The sequence below is a fragment of the Schistocerca americana genome, chromosome 9, assembly GCF_021461395.2.
Source record: "Schistocerca americana isolate TAMUIC-IGC-003095 chromosome 9, iqSchAmer2.1, whole genome shotgun sequence".
Taxonomy (NCBI): domain Eukaryota; kingdom Metazoa; phylum Arthropoda; class Insecta; order Orthoptera; family Acrididae; genus Schistocerca; species Schistocerca americana.
Window position 1 is genome coordinate 67,459,590 of NC_060127.1, and position 15,770 is coordinate 67,475,359.

A 15,770-nucleotide genomic window follows, 5' to 3' on the forward strand; every position below is an offset into this window, starting at 1 on the left:
AGTATAGAGAATATAAAATGTAGACTGGCAATGACAAGAAAAACGTTTCTGAAGAAAATGAATTTGTTAACATCGAATATACAGGGTGTTACAAAAAGGTACGGCCAAACTTTCAGGAAACATTCCTCACACACAAATTAAAAAAAGGTGTTATGTGGACATGTGTCCGGAAACGCTTAATTTCCATGTTAGAGCTCATTTTAGTTTCGTCAGTATGTTCTTCCACCTATGCTCAATGGAGCACGTTATCATGATTTTATACGGGATACTCTACCTGCGCTGCTAGAACATGTGCCTTTACAAGTACGACACAACATGTGGTTCATGCACGATGGAGCTCCTGCACATTTCAGTCGAAGTGTTCGTACGCTTCTCAACAACAGATTCGGTGACCGATGGATTGGTAGAGGCGGACCAATTCCGTGGCCTCCATGCTCTCCTGACCTCAACCCTCTTGACTTTCATTTATGGGGGCATTTGAAAGCTCTTGTCTACGCAACCCCGGTACCAAATGTAGAGACTCTTCGTGCTCGTATTGTGGACGGCTGTGATACAATACGCCATTCTCCAGGGCTGCATCAGCGCATCAGGGATTCCATGCGTCAGAGGGTGGATGCATGTATCCTGGCTAACGGAGGACATTTTGAACATTTCCTGTAACAAAGTGTTTGAAGTCACGCTGGTACTTTCTGTTGCTGTGTGTTTCCATTCCATGATTAATGTGATTTGAAGAGAAGTAATAAAATGAGCTCTAACATGGAAAGTAAGCGTTTCCGGACACATGTCCAGATAACATATTTTCTTTCTTTGTGTGTGAGGAATGTTTCCTGAAAGTTTGGCCGTACCTTTTTGTAACACCCTGTAGGTGTATGCGTCAGGAAGTCTTTTGTGAAAGTGTCTATGGACTGCAATTTGTATGAAGAGGTTGAGAGACGATGCGGCCATTTGGATGCACTTTTAATAACTTTTCTTAGATGTCTTAAAAATACTTTTATTTTTCCAACACCACTTTACGCGTTTCGACTTTCCGTCGTTTTCATAGGCAGTGTTATGTGAGACATATAAAATTGTTTATTCAATCACGTCAGCATTCCCAAGCACGAGTTTGCACTTGTCTCGTGATTGAGAATGCTGACGTGATGCAATGTATCTAATGAACAATTTTATGTGACCGATATAACACTGCCTTTGAAACTGACGGAAAGGCGAAACGGGTAAGTGTGATCAAGACGTATTGTAAGTTATTAAAAGTGTACCTGTATGGAGTATAGCCACGTATGGAACTGAAACATGGTCGATAAACAGATTAGACAAGACGAGAATAGAAGCTTTCGAAATGTGAAGCTACACAAGAATGCTGAAGATAGATGGGTAGACCATGTAACTAATGAGGAGCTACCTAATAGAATTGGGGAGAAGAGGAATTTGTGGCACAATTTGACTAGAAGAAGTGATCGGTTGATGGGACAAGTTCTGAGACATAAAGCTATCACCATGTAACGTATTACTATCTTTATGGCGTTTCTCATCGAGCCATATAAGTTATCTCGCATTCCTAGCTGCTTCTGTCTCACACAAGTAGTGATAAAAATTCAGAAATTTAGGGTCGCCAACAGCCCAAGCCCTTCCTAACCATTTATAAAAAAACGGAGCTGGAAAATTATTAGTTTAATTACTTTAATAATTTAATTACAAGATGCACATTTATTTAAGTAGCCAGATAAATAGCACTCCATGTCGTGCATGAAGCAACTTGATTAATTCAGGATTGGAAATCGGAGTAAGGAGGTAAGATCGACACCAAAGAATTTATCTTTCACGTCGATTATTTATTGTAACTAAATATTTGGTTGCACATCCTAACTACACATAACTGGTGCCTGACTCGAAATATTTAAGTAAGAATTACGTGAGAATGAAACAGAGCACAATTTAACTACAGCAAGAAGGAATACAGAAGACGGGGGTGGGGGACAATTATACTATCATCTCCTTTGCATTAATACCATAAAAATATCTCAGCGAGATTTGCATTACGATTCTACGCATGGACTATACTGAACAGAGGTTTAACCAATACACAAGGCTGTGTGACAATTATTTAACGTACTAACTGCGTCTGCTGCTTCCAAACGGCCCAGCTAGAGCACTTGGTGCATTCTGACTCAAACTGTTGTGCTGCTTAGTAGAAAACGCACGAAAGAACAGATATTCTTGCAGAAATTGTAGCTCATTAAACAAGTAAACTGTTAAAATAAAGCCTATTGCGGTGCCGTGGTGGACCAGACACGTGGCACAAAATCGACACATAAAGTCAAAAGCAATTTCCACAAAATTTAAGATTAAAAATCATTAAAAAAAACGCTTCACACGCTTCAGTTAAGCTGAAGTTCTTAAGTATTTCACCAGTTAAACATAACGAAGTCCTATCTCAACCTGCTTCCTATCACCTGAAACCCCCCTTAAGAGCTATGATCCGTACTCACCAAGCGTTCACCGAAGAGTGCCCCTTTCTCTTTTCAGATTATCTATCTCCCCGTGCAGCGGAGGCTACCAGAGGGGTAGCCCTCCGTCACCAACCTCACACACAAAAACAGCCTTCTACTAAGATGGGTAAACCTGTTCAGGTATTGGAAACCTAAGCTGGTCATCCTGTGCTCTCCTTCAAACGAGAAGTAACATCGTCTGCTCCCAGCAGACGATGACCAACTCAGCGTTTCCAACAAAGCGAAACCGAAACCACACGTTAAAACACACATATAACATTCAATAGGCCTTATTTGAGTGGAGCTAAAATCAGGTAGTAAAGTGAATAAGTTGTACCGAATTCGACAAGCGTCTTATGAAACGACTTCACAGAGACGTTTCAACCATTATAGTACTGGAGGGAAATGGGGGAGGGATTAAAATTGTAGAGGGAGACCAAGAGATGAATACACTAAGCGAATTCAGAAGGATGTAATTATTCGGAGATGAAGAGGCTCATACAGAATAGAGTAGGTTGGAGAGCTGCATCTCTGGACTGAAGACCATAAAAATGGTTCAAATGGCTCTGAGCACTATGGGACTTAACATCTATGGTCATCAGTCCCCTAGAACTTAGAACTACTTAAACCTAACTAACCTAAGGACATCACAAAACACCCAGTCATCACGAGGCAGAGAAAATCCCTGACCCCGCCGGGAATCGAACCCGGGAACCCGGGCGCGGGAAGCGAGAACGCTACCGCACGACCGCGAGCTGCGGACGAAGACCATAAAAACAATAGCAACAACTTCATTTCTTTGATGTGATAACATCAACCTTATTACTACCCCTGGTAAACCAGAGTTGAAATGACAGTAGTGGAAAAACATACGATTTATCGTGTAGGAGGTACGTTATTATAGTATGGGTTGTGGGCGACACTCGGATACAACTAAGTGAATGCCCGCAGGTTTCCCCGTGCCGTGCGCAGAGTGCGTCAGCTCGCTGCTGAGGTGCTGCCGCCTCAGCGACGCCGCGCACCAGCACCAACATCAACATCAGCACCGTCATCAGCACCAGCATCAGCGTCAGCACCAACACCAACATCAGCATCAGCAGCAGACGTACACGGTGCACAGCCCGCGCCCCATACGGCCCTACACCAACAGTGAGTACTGACTGACACGTTCGCGTACCATTGTTTGAGAACAGGTTTCTCATAAGAATACTATAATTTTACCATGTATTTTCGTTTTCACATGTAAATGATTATTTACGAAACGTGAAGCAAAATACTTACTCTAAGTATTAATAATGCCATAACCGTTCACACTTAGTTCCATTGTTTACGGTGCACCATGAATCGTTCCTCATGTGTCGTAGAGATGTCCGCCCTTCGTAGCTGTGTGGTCAGCGCGACGTAATGTCATACCTACCGAACCGGGTTCGATTCCCGGTTGGATCGGAGATTTCCTCCGCTCAAGGACTGGGTGTTGTGTTGCCTTTATGATCATCATTGCATCCCCATAGACACGTAAGTCACCGAAGTGGCTTCAACTTGAAAGACTTGCACCAGACGAACGGTCTACCCGACGGGCGGCCCTAGCCACACGGCATTTCCATTTGTCTTAGAGATTCACACATTGTTTGCGTATGGTACACCGTGAAACATCTGTCCACGTAAAGGGCAATTTTACACATGTTACATTCAGAACTGGCCTTCCCTCGATACCCTCCAAAAACGTAAACTAAGGTTTTGAAGTTGTAAAGAGCGTATTTTTCTTGCTCAATAACAACCAACAATATTTGCAGAAACAGTAATATTTCAAGAAGTACTTAATTTTAATTGACGTTGGTGAGGTAAGTAAAGGTTACCGCTTACGTCAGCGGCAGAGTGGTATGTGGCGCGCCCGTTGCGGGGTTAATAGGAGGGAGAGGAGGCAATCGGAAGTAATATGGATTCGTCAGTGCGCATTATAGAGACGGTCATCTTCGAATGTGGAACACGTTTGTAGCAATTAATATGAAATCAAATTAAGGCTGTTGTAATAAAATCCGCTGAGTAAAAGAAAAATGACCTTTACGATATTTAGTAAACATTTGCGATCGTGTCAAATATTGTAATTACTGTTATTAATTACACTACTGGCCATTAAAATTCCTACACCACGAAGATGACGTGCTGCAGACGCGAAATTTAACCGACAGGAAGAAAATGCTGTGATATGCAAATGATTAGCTTTTCAGAGCATTCACACAAGGTTGGCGCCGGTGGCGACACCTACAACGTGCTGACATGAGGAAAGTTTCCAACCAATTTCTCACACACAACACCAATTGACCGGCGTTGCCTGGTCAAACGTTGTTGTGATGCCTCGGGTAAGGAGTAGAAATGCGTACCATCACGTTTCCCACTTTGATAAAGGTCGGATTGTAGCCTATGGCGATTGCGGCTTATCGTATCGCGACATTGCTACACGTGTTGGTCGAGATCCAGTGACTGTTAGCAGAATATCGAATCGATGGGTTCAGGAGGGTAATACGGAACGCCGTGCTGGATCCCGCCGGCCTCGTATCACTAGCAGTCGAGATGACAGGCATCTTATCCGCATGGCTGTAACGGATCGTGCAGCCACGTCTCAATATCTGAGACAACAGATGGGGACGTATGTAAGACAACAACGATCTGCACGAACAGTTCGACGACGTTTGCAGCAGCACGGACTATCGACTCGGAGACCATGGCTGCGGTTACCCTTGACGCTGCATCACAGACAGGAGCGCCTACGATGGTGTACTCAACGACGAACCTGGGTGCACGAATGGCAAAACGTCATATTTTCGAATGACTGCAGGTTCTGTTTACAGCATCATGATGGTCTCATCCGTGTTTGGCGACATCGCGGTGAACGCACATTGGAAGCGTGTATTCGTCATCGCCATACTGGCGTATCACCCGGCGGTATGGTATGGAATGCCACTGGTTACACGTCTCGGTGACCTCTTGTTCGCATTGACGGCCCTCTGAACAGTGGACGTTACATTTCACATGTGTTACGACCCGTGGCTCTTCCCTTCATTCGATCCCTGCGAAACCCTACATTTCAGCAGGATAATGCACAACCGCATGTTGCAGGTCCTGTAAGGGCCTTTCTGGATACAGAAAATGTTCGTCTGCTGCCCTGGCCAGCACATTCTCCAGATCTCTCACCAATTGAAAACGTCTGGTCAACGGTGGCCGAGCAACTAGCTCGTCACAATACGCTAGTCACTACTCTTGATGAACTGTGGTATCGTGTTGAAGCTGCTGGACAGCTGTACCTGTACTCGCCATCCAAGCTCTGTTTGACTCAATGCCCAGGCGTGTCAAAGCCGTTATTACGGCCAGAGGTGGTTGTTCTGGGTACTGATTTCTCAGGATGTATGCACCCAAATTGCGTGAAAATGTAATCCCATGTCAGTTCTAGTATAATATATTTGTCCAATGAATACCCGTTTATGGCCAGTAGTGTAATATAAAATACTAATTCATCTGAGTTGCCAGTTAATAGTAGATCTGTTGGGGAAGGAGTGGTAAAGTGGCCAGGACGAGGAAAGTGACCTTCAGTTATCTTTTTCCCTGAACGGCGCTGCTGTCTGCCGAGAAATGTTCGCACTACATCTAATAAAGGTACACCGCCATTGTGTCAGTCAGACTGACAGAGGAAGCTTGTTCCTTTATTTGTTAGTAAAAAACAGATTAAGGTAAGTCATTCGTAATATTCTTGTCGCCTCACTTGCATGGATGGTAATAATTTTTTACAATACAAATGTGTAAACAACTTCTTTTCGAGTGCAATTTTATTTCAATTTGATAGTATCTTCTGTGGACCACTAACACTGACTTGACGTCCGGTCGCGAAAAGTGGCCAAGGGGTTCTCCCTAATATGAGTCAGTTACTTCGTGGCAGATTAAAACTGTGTGCCGGACCGAGACTCGAAATCGGGACCTTTGCCTTTCGCGGGCAAGTGCTTTACCATCAGAACTACCCAAGCATGACTCACAACCCGTCCTCGCAGTTTCAGTTTTGCCAGTACCTCGTCTCCTAACTTCCAAACTTCACAGAAGCTCTTCTGCGAACCTCGCAGAACTAGCACTCCTGAACCTTGAGGACGGGTCGTGAGTCATGCTTCCGTAGCTCTGATGGTAGAGCGCTTGCCCGCGAAAGGCAAAGGTCCCGAGTCCGAGTCTCTGCCAGAAAGTTTCATATCAGCGCACACTCCGCTGCAGAATGAAAATCTCATTCTGTAAGAGTCAGTTACTTCCAAAAACACGCATAACACAACAGATAAAACTGACCTATCATCCGCCATTCTATCCCTTTGTAACAGTTATAAATTATTTTAATTACATTACTTAAAACCGTCTGTTTTGTTGTATCTGGCCTAACATAAAATTCCAATTGAAAACGGTCTGCTGCAGCCGCTTGGTATTGTTTCAGATACTGGGGCATCAAGACGGTTAGAAAATATGTCCGCGAATCAGAAAAACAGAATGGAATCCTCTTGCGGTGGCACTGGCCAAAGTATCCGCTTCGATACGGAAAATTGGTCTCTGTGTAATCCTTCAGAAAAATGCTTGTAGCTCCAATTTTTTTTCTTTTTCGCTAATAAATATCAGATTCAAATGAGTAAGTGGTAGGCTTCCAGCAACAACTATGGTTTCGTGAAAACTAAATTTCTCTTTGAGTGGTTACTTTACTCCCACCCCCCCCCCCCCCCCCCCCCGCCCTCATCCTTCCTATGTAGCATTAAGTATCGCCCTACAATGGCAATTTCGTATCTTAGGCCGGTATTGCGTTATTGTATTTCTTTAATAAAGAAATGTGATCAAATATTCGTCAATTTTCTGTGACAAAGATCTTTGACGTGGCGCTAAAAAGGGGTGTTACACTGTCATCAATTATTTCGTCAAAGTTAAAGATGGCGTACAAAAACAACTTGTTATTATGCGCCGGAATTGTTTGTACCACAGTTACATTGTGCGTGCATTTGGAAGAGAAACCGTGCAAGAAAGGAAACATACTTGGGTGTAGCCGTGGGTTTTAGGTCGACGTAACAAAAACATTCAGCAGGGTCTGTTAAGAGAGCTGCAAGTGGAAGATGTCGAATCATATATAAATTACTTACTGAAATGCACTCTCAGCCATTCGTATTGGCTCAGTGAGTGACTTCTCATATTACAAAACAGAATAATCACTTAAGAAATGCTATATGTGCAGAATCGGTAGCCACTGGTCTTGGTGTATAAGACTTTGGCTTTCTAGGAACTGACACAAAAACTGCATAGTTAATAATTCATTTACGACTTGAAGTTCTGAAGGATTTTGCTCCACAGCTGTAAAACCGTTGCTTCCGTTTCAAATGTCACAGTGCAAATACTAGTTTTAGAATGATTAGCTATATCGGTTCCTCAGTTACACCTTGGATGAACCCCCTGTCGGCGACCGTATTTCAGAACATCCACCAAGTGGCATTGAGTTAAACTAAAAGTCATAAAAAATGCTAAGTCGTATTAGCAATGCTGTAGCTCCTTTAAAAATCAAACTCATAAAGTAGAGCCTATTAGAACATGATGCCAGGAAGCGCGACTGTGGAGAAATAGAAAACGTGGAACATCTTCTAACATGCCGAAATTGTACTGCGCGTTACTCCCTAGACGAGCTCCGGCTGAACAAGCCTGAAGCTTTTGACGGCTCGAGACACAAAAAAATATTATCACAGTCCCACTACGACTGTTGATCTTTTTAAAAATATCGGGAATCCGATATAACAATCTTAAAGCAAATCATTATCGATATATCGACGGAAAATATTGACGTAGTGGTCTGCACATTGTAAATATACTACCAGTTTTAGTTCAAATGGGTCTAAGCACTATGGGGCTTAACATATGAGGTCATCAGTCCCCTAGATTTAGAACTACTAAAACCTAACTAAACTAACGACATTACACACAACCACGCCCGAGGCAGGATTCGAACCTGAGACCGTAGCAGCCGCGTGGTTCCGAACTGAAGCGCCTAGAACCGCTCGGCCACAGGGGTCGGCCACTACCAGTTTTAGATCTGTAAATTTAAGTACTGATTTATAGCAAGAAAGGAAAGGAAAATGGTGCACGTTCGCGCTTGGTGATAACCACTTTGCTAACAATGGTAACTGCATGTAAGTGGGACAATAAAACGTGTCTGATGGGTCCATCATTCGGTTTCGTCACGTATCGGATTTGTCCGGTACACTTCATGTTGACTTCTGTTGTTTTTTTTCTTTTTTTTCTGCAAACGCCAGCTGCCTAGCAGTTGTAGTGTCAAAGTTGCGTGGTGAAGTTAAACGCAGTTTTTGCTGGTAGCGCCGATTACGTATGGATTTCCCCTCACACTTCTCCGCCCACTACAAAGACCAGTCTTGTCAATTAGATTGTCGTTCATCATTTTCAGCAGCTGTTTTTCACTCAACTGTTGTTGCATATCAACTATTGCATAAGCGCTAGTTTCCCCACTACTTAAGGTATGGCGGAATCTAAAACGAAATAACTCCCTGCCGCACCCTGTACTAAAGCCCGCATTTAAGAACTTATACACAGAGCTGTAGAAGAGACCAAGAGATGAAAACAGCAAGAGGTCTGTTTAAAAAATTCCGAAACATACGTAATTTCTCGCCAATGGTGTGTTGGAGCGCAATGCTGTTCGGATTCCTGCATACGTTGCGTTTGATGTGCAACTGCTGGAAGTTTCAATGTTGCCTGTCTTTTCGTTATTGTTCAGTTCTGTACTGAGCAGAACGTTGTGTCACACAGTTTGCGAATTTCGAAATGGCAGAGTCAGGGGAGCTACGCGTCTGCATTAAATTTTTGCATGAAACTCGAGAAAACCATTACAGATGCACAGTGGCGGGTTTACATATAGGCCCACTAGACAAGGGCGTAGGGATGGCACCTTAAGGGAGGTGGCATTTTTTGCCCTGTACTCATTTTAACCTTTTACGTTTTAAAATAACTGCGCTTACAAATAACAAAAATTTTCAATATTGTTAAACAACTTGCTAGCTTAAATAAGCCTTAAGAACGAAATTGGACAATACAAGCTTGGAAATATACATAGTTCACTTGGTGACTGAATGGAAATTTAACATTGGGTTTCTGTCTGGTATCATCTTCACGATTGTTCAGAATATTTTGAAGTAAGCTGTCAGGACAGCAATCAACAATACAATATTTGAAACGTTATTATTCCGAGAATGTTGTCGGCTTCTACTTAACCCTACCATATTTCTCGCATAAAAATACCGGGACCCCTGAAAAGCTGTGATGAACTAATCAGCAGTTTCTTAAATACTTAACATATCTGGGCCTCAGTACGTAAAACCCAAATCAACTTAAATTTCTTGTAGAAATTACGGGGAAGTATCAAGTCAACCCTCCATTACATTAATGTAAAAGCTCTGTGGTCGCAGGTTTGAATCCTGCCTCGGGCATAGATGTGTGTGATGTCGTTGGGTTAGTTAGGTTTAAGTAGTTCTAAGTTCTAGGGGACTGATGACCTCAGATGTTAAGTCGCATTGTGCTCAGAGCCATTTTTTTTAAATGTTTTACGTTTTTAAAAACATGTTTATACGAAAAGAACATAAGCAGAATATCTAATAATGTGTGAAATAAACTTCACGACAGTTTAAAAATTTTATTTATTTACTTAGTTAATTTTTTGGCGAAAAAGGAAGAAGAAACACACTTTCGTTTGCTCATTTATTGTGCTGCAGCCTGCACGATATCAAAGTTCCCACTCTGTGCAATCGAATAGTACGTGGCATTGCAAATTTTATATTAAACTTCTTAGCTAAGCTTTTTTGCTTCGAGGTACATTTGCGTGTAGACATAACAGCTGGGTTCACACAAATGACAACACACCACATCAACTGCCAACATGACTACTTAAACTTTGTAGTCTGCCCAAACAAACCGCTAAAATGTTATAAGAATAAGTGGGTTAAGAGTCGATCCAGTACACCTCACTGCAAGAAAATCCAAAAATTATTTGCTTTTTAAATTACAAAGACATTGTCGAGAATATTCAGAACATATATGCGTCCCAGCTAAAATTCCGGCGACGCGGGAAACAGAAGCCAAAAAAATGGACTGTCCCGTTTTCTCTACGAGACGAATTCCAGCCGGCAGGTGTGCTTCTACTGTTCCCTAACAGAGAAACAGGCAACAATGAAATTAAATTATTCTGCAGCGTCGTTCTTTCCTAGCACAGTTACGTGGAGTAATCGGAGTAGGTCAGTTCGTCGCTCCGTGTTTAAAGAAAAAATCTTTGTGCTCGTGTCCGGTGTGGTGCGATTGGAACTGGATGCGATCTTTCTTTCTTTCCTTTTACAATTTTTTTTTCTTTTGTTTTGACTGTTGGTTGACAATTTCGTAAGCGCCTTAACATGAGTAATAGTGAAAAAAAGCAAACGTGAAAAATTAAATGGGGCGGCATTTCGGAAATTGTCGAAGGAAAGGCAAGAACGAGAAGCCAATGTTCTAGAAGCGCTTGCCAGAGTAGATAAATCTTTCGCAAAAAATGTTGCTGGTTCGACTTCAAGTTCAAGTAGTACAGATGATATTTGTGGCACTGCAACTGTTGTAAAAGAAGCAAGTACAGACGAAACAAAAGTTAAAAATGAAGAAAAGTAAATTGTTCTTGATTTCCAGTTTCACAAAAAACTAATTGTCGAGTCAGACATTACAAAAAGAAATAACCTCGTTAGTGATGATCCTGCGGAATGGTGTGTCAATGAATCATCAATCAACAATCGACGTTCTCTTACAACGTGGCATTAATCAAAATTGAAACGGTGGTTTCTCTAATTGAAGAAGATCAATAGACCATAAAACCAGATATTTGAACAAAAAGGTATTTTACCGTAAACTTTTAAATGGTGAATCAACTTTGCGTGATTTTATAGTATACTCTGTTGTGGAAAAGCATGTTCATTTTTCAATGTGATGCAAAATCTTTATAATTTTTTCTCCGCTTCTACTCAGCACTGGGATAAACTTCTTTCTTTGATGAAACCAGAGAGCAAAACGTTGGTTAGCAAGAGAGGAAGCGTGTGTAAGTCTATATGAAAACTGGGAGGGCGTTATCAATGCCCTCACACGTATTGCGAATAATACGTTTGAAAAACCACTTGTGCGAAATGAGGTTTCAGCTTTATTGAATCAACTGAGCAGACTAGAAACAGTATTCATGATGACAGTTTGGAAGGACATATTCCAGAGATTTAGTAGTGTAAATCTGAAATTGCAAAGTATAATATACTCGATATAGACTATGAATGCACCTATAAAAGATCACGAAAGCGCAAACTTCATGATGACAAAGAAGCGGACTCTCAAGAAGTTGTTCTGACTGGAAGGGAAAAATTTAGAGTGAAACATTTTTCCCTGTACTCGACAACTTGTATGCCGAATTAGTGAGGAGGAATGATAGCTATAGAACACTGTTGGACACCTTCACAGTTTCCAGTAGCCTTAAGAACAGTTCACCTGACGATATTGCTGGACGTGCAGTAAAACTCGAAGCGTCATATGACACAGATTTAGAGACTTCCTTCCCAAGTGAAAGTGTTCATTTCGCGAAACTTTCGATGTCTTCTGAGACTAGTGATATACCAGTCGAAATGAGTAAATTTTTACGAAAAGAGACGTTACAGTCGTGTTTCCGAATGTTGACATCGCTCTTAGAATATTTCTGTGTATGGTACTTACAAATTGTTCAGCAGAACGCTCGTTTTAGGCTCTTAAAAGACTGAAATCATACCTACGTTCTACGTTGTCTGAGGAGAGATTGAACTCCTTGTCCATTCTTCACATCGAAGCCGATCTCCTAACTGCTATAGCCGGCTGAACTATGAAGATATGCTCCGTAGTCAAAGCTAGACGCAAACTTTGCTGTCTAGTGAGTTTGTTTATTTATTCATATTAAGTTTTAAAAATTTAAGTTTATAATGTGATTTTTATTATACCTTGGAGCACATACATTGGATCTACAAACTACATATTACCTGTTCATCTTACAGTAGCCGATGGCAGAACGCGGAACTAAACCTCGTTTACTTGCAGACGAGACCGACGGCGCCCTACAATACTAGACAGTACCCGAATGACCCAGGCCGCTCGGCGCTCTACAGTCAAGTCATACTGATACTGTAGTATATTATAACTGATGCGTATTCTTGGCGTCTGCTGAAATGTGTAGTTATCGCGGAGAGTATGCCCAGATGAAAAGTGTTAATAATTAACGTGGTTCAGTTCTGTCGATAAATACGTAAAAGCTTTGGTAGTACCGTTAGAGAGAGCTATGGCGAGAGCAGTAGACGCAGTGCAAAACTGTTCAGCCCTTACATCTATTAAAGGTATTGTGTGCACTTACTACGCTGCATCTAGCTACATAGGCCCTAATGCTTTACACGTTAAGTATTAGATTATAAAACAAATTAGATTTTTCCACACTATTCTGTAAAATTATGTAATAGCAAATCCAGTTCTGTATTAGTTCGTGCACCAAAATCTCTGTTTCATTTCTTACGCTTTCCTATAGATTCACGTATTAATACCGAACGTGTTTTTCTACCTGCAACACATTCAAGTCATTAGATCGCAAAACGACAGTTTAATTTTAATTTTGAACGCATCTCTGTAAGAGTACATATTAATTTATAATGTATGACACTTTCGCTTTAATTTTTAGATCGTAACACAACTTTTTTATTTTCATATTCAAAGGTTTCTTCTAAAAGAACATGGTAAAAGTGAATGTATAACAAAAATCCGTTGTCTCCTACACGCTCTGCTGAATTTTTAGGCCATAAAAGAAAAGTTATTTTCCGTGTGTTTGTTTCTGTTGTCTTTCGACAGAATAATGTGTTAAAAAATGCAGTTTTACGTTTGTTTTATCCGCTGCCGTACACCGAGTGCAGTTCAGGAACCATATTACATTTTGATTGAGCGCGGCTAGACTGCTGACGCGTCCTTCAGAACAACGAATAGCAGAGTACGGAATCAGCTGACAGCGCTCTCACCCAAAACGGCAATTGTGAAGTGATCGGGCATTAGTTATTATTTTAAAACGTTTTTTGGGAGGTGGGGCATATAATATGGTGTGCCTAGGGGCCAAAATTTTTAAATCCGCCACTGCAGAGACACACCTAATGATGCAGGAAGCCTACGGTAATGGGTGTTTAAGCCATACTCGGTGTTACGAATGGTTCACACGGTTTAAAAATGGCCGCACGGAAGTTAAAGATGACCCCCGTTCAGGATGATCAAATGGTTCAAATGGCTGTGAGCACTATGGGACTTAACATCTGAGGTCATCAGTGCCCTATACTTAGAACTAGTTAAACCTAACTAACCTAAGGACATCACACACATCCATGCCCGAGGCAGGATTCGAACCTGCGACCATAGCGGTCCCCTGGTTCCAGACTGAAGCACCTAGAACCGCTCGGTCACAACGGCCGGCTCGTTCAGGACGTCCTTCGGCGTCTACTGACGACGCCCATGTCATACCGTTGGGACAAACTATTAATCGATGATACTATCGCGACGTGTTGCGACGCCTGCGATAAAATATGAGAAGGAAACTGCCTAAAACGTGGCGAGACAATTCGTGGATCTTGCATCACGATAACCCACACACACATTCATCCCTGTTGGTGCTGGACTATTGCTCAAAAAGCGAAATCACTGCGCTGCCGCATCCTCGGCACTCTCCAGACCTGGGCCCGTGCAGGCTTTTTGTTTCCAAAGTTGAAAACCCGTCCAAAGGATGAAGATTTGCAAAAATAGATAAAAGACAATTCGCAGACGGCGCTTCGCTCGATCCAGCAACAGGCGTACCAAGACCGCTTCCGGAAGTGGAAATGGCGCTGGGAGCGGTGTATGATCTCAATCTACACCGTACTCCGCAAGTCACCTAATGGTGTGTCGCGGAGGGTACTTCCGGTAGCACTATGTGATCCTCCAACCCTGTTCCCCTCGCGAATAGTGCGTAGGAACAATTATTTTCGGTAAGCCTCTGTATTGGCTATAATTTCTCGAATTTTCTCCTCGTGGTCAATACGCGAGAAGTTGGGGGACGTAATAAGTTGTTCGACTCCTCCCGAAATGTGCTGTCCCGAACTTTCAATAGTAAATCTCTCCTTGATGGACAACGCCTCTCGTGTAACGTCTGCCAGTGGAGTTTGTTTAACATCTCCGTAACGCTCTCTCGCCAGCTAAATGATCCCGTGACTCTCTCGTCAGATAAACGATCCCGTGACGAAACGCGCCGTTCTTCGTTGGATCTTCTCTATCTCCTCTGTCAGTCCTACCTGATAGGGAGCCCAGATAGACGAACAATACTCAAGAACCGGGCCAACAAGCGCCTTATAAGCCACTTCTTCCGTGGATGAGTTACATTTCTCTAAGATTCTTCCGATGAATCTGAGACTCGTGTCTGCTTTTCCCACAACTTGTTTTATACGGTCACTGCACTTAAGGTCGCTCTGGATAGTTACGCCTAGATATTTTACTGCAGACGCTATCTCCAGCTGTTTGTCGTCAATAGTGTAGCCGTAGAGTAGTGGATTTCTTTTCCTATGTATGTGGAATATGTTATATTTATTTACATTCAGGGTCAACTGCACCATTCGTCAATTATCTACAGGTCGTTCTGCAAATTCTTACTATCTTCTGGTGTTACTACTTTGATATAAACAACTGCATCATCTGCGAATAGCCGTAAAGAGCGTCCGACGCTTTCTACTGCATCATATATATATCAATGGTGTAGAAGAGTATTTCAAAGGAGACCATGCACAATAACTTTTTTTAAAAAAACTTTTAATTTACTATATTCAGAAAATTGATGATTCAAATGCTGACAAACTTTACACAGACTTTTAATTATTCCACAATGTCTATAGTCAATGAACACGTTTCTGGGCACAACACAGATACGAATATTACTCTGAGTCTATCCAGACTCAAATCTGACAAAATCCCTCCGTGTGCAAGCAAGCAACTACTATGTGCAGCGAAGCGGCAAATTATCAAACAAATTCTCAGTTTATAAGAAACTATCAGCCTCGATTGCGGTAATGAAATCAACCTTTACCTAGGTAAGAGCCCAAATAATTAAGCCTTCTTCAGAAAATATACCTGAATCTACACTACTGGCCATTAAAACTGCTACACCAAGAAGAAATGCAATTGATAAACGGGTAATCATTGGACAAA

The 15,770-nt window shown here is 42.0% G+C and overlaps 1 protein-coding gene across 1 annotated transcript in view; it reads left to right on the forward strand.

The window, feature by feature from the left end:
* The first annotated feature begins 3,427 nt into the window (after window positions 1–3,427).
* Window positions 3,428–15,770, forward strand: part of LOC124550650 (H2.0-like homeobox protein) — a 120,686-nt gene continuing 108,343 nt past the window's right edge. Inside the window, exon 1 of the mRNA XM_047125374.1 lies at window positions 3,428–3,528. Within this exon, the coding sequence (XP_046981330.1) occupies window positions 3,428–3,528 (101 nt within the window). The remainder of the gene's footprint in view (window positions 3,529–15,770) is intronic.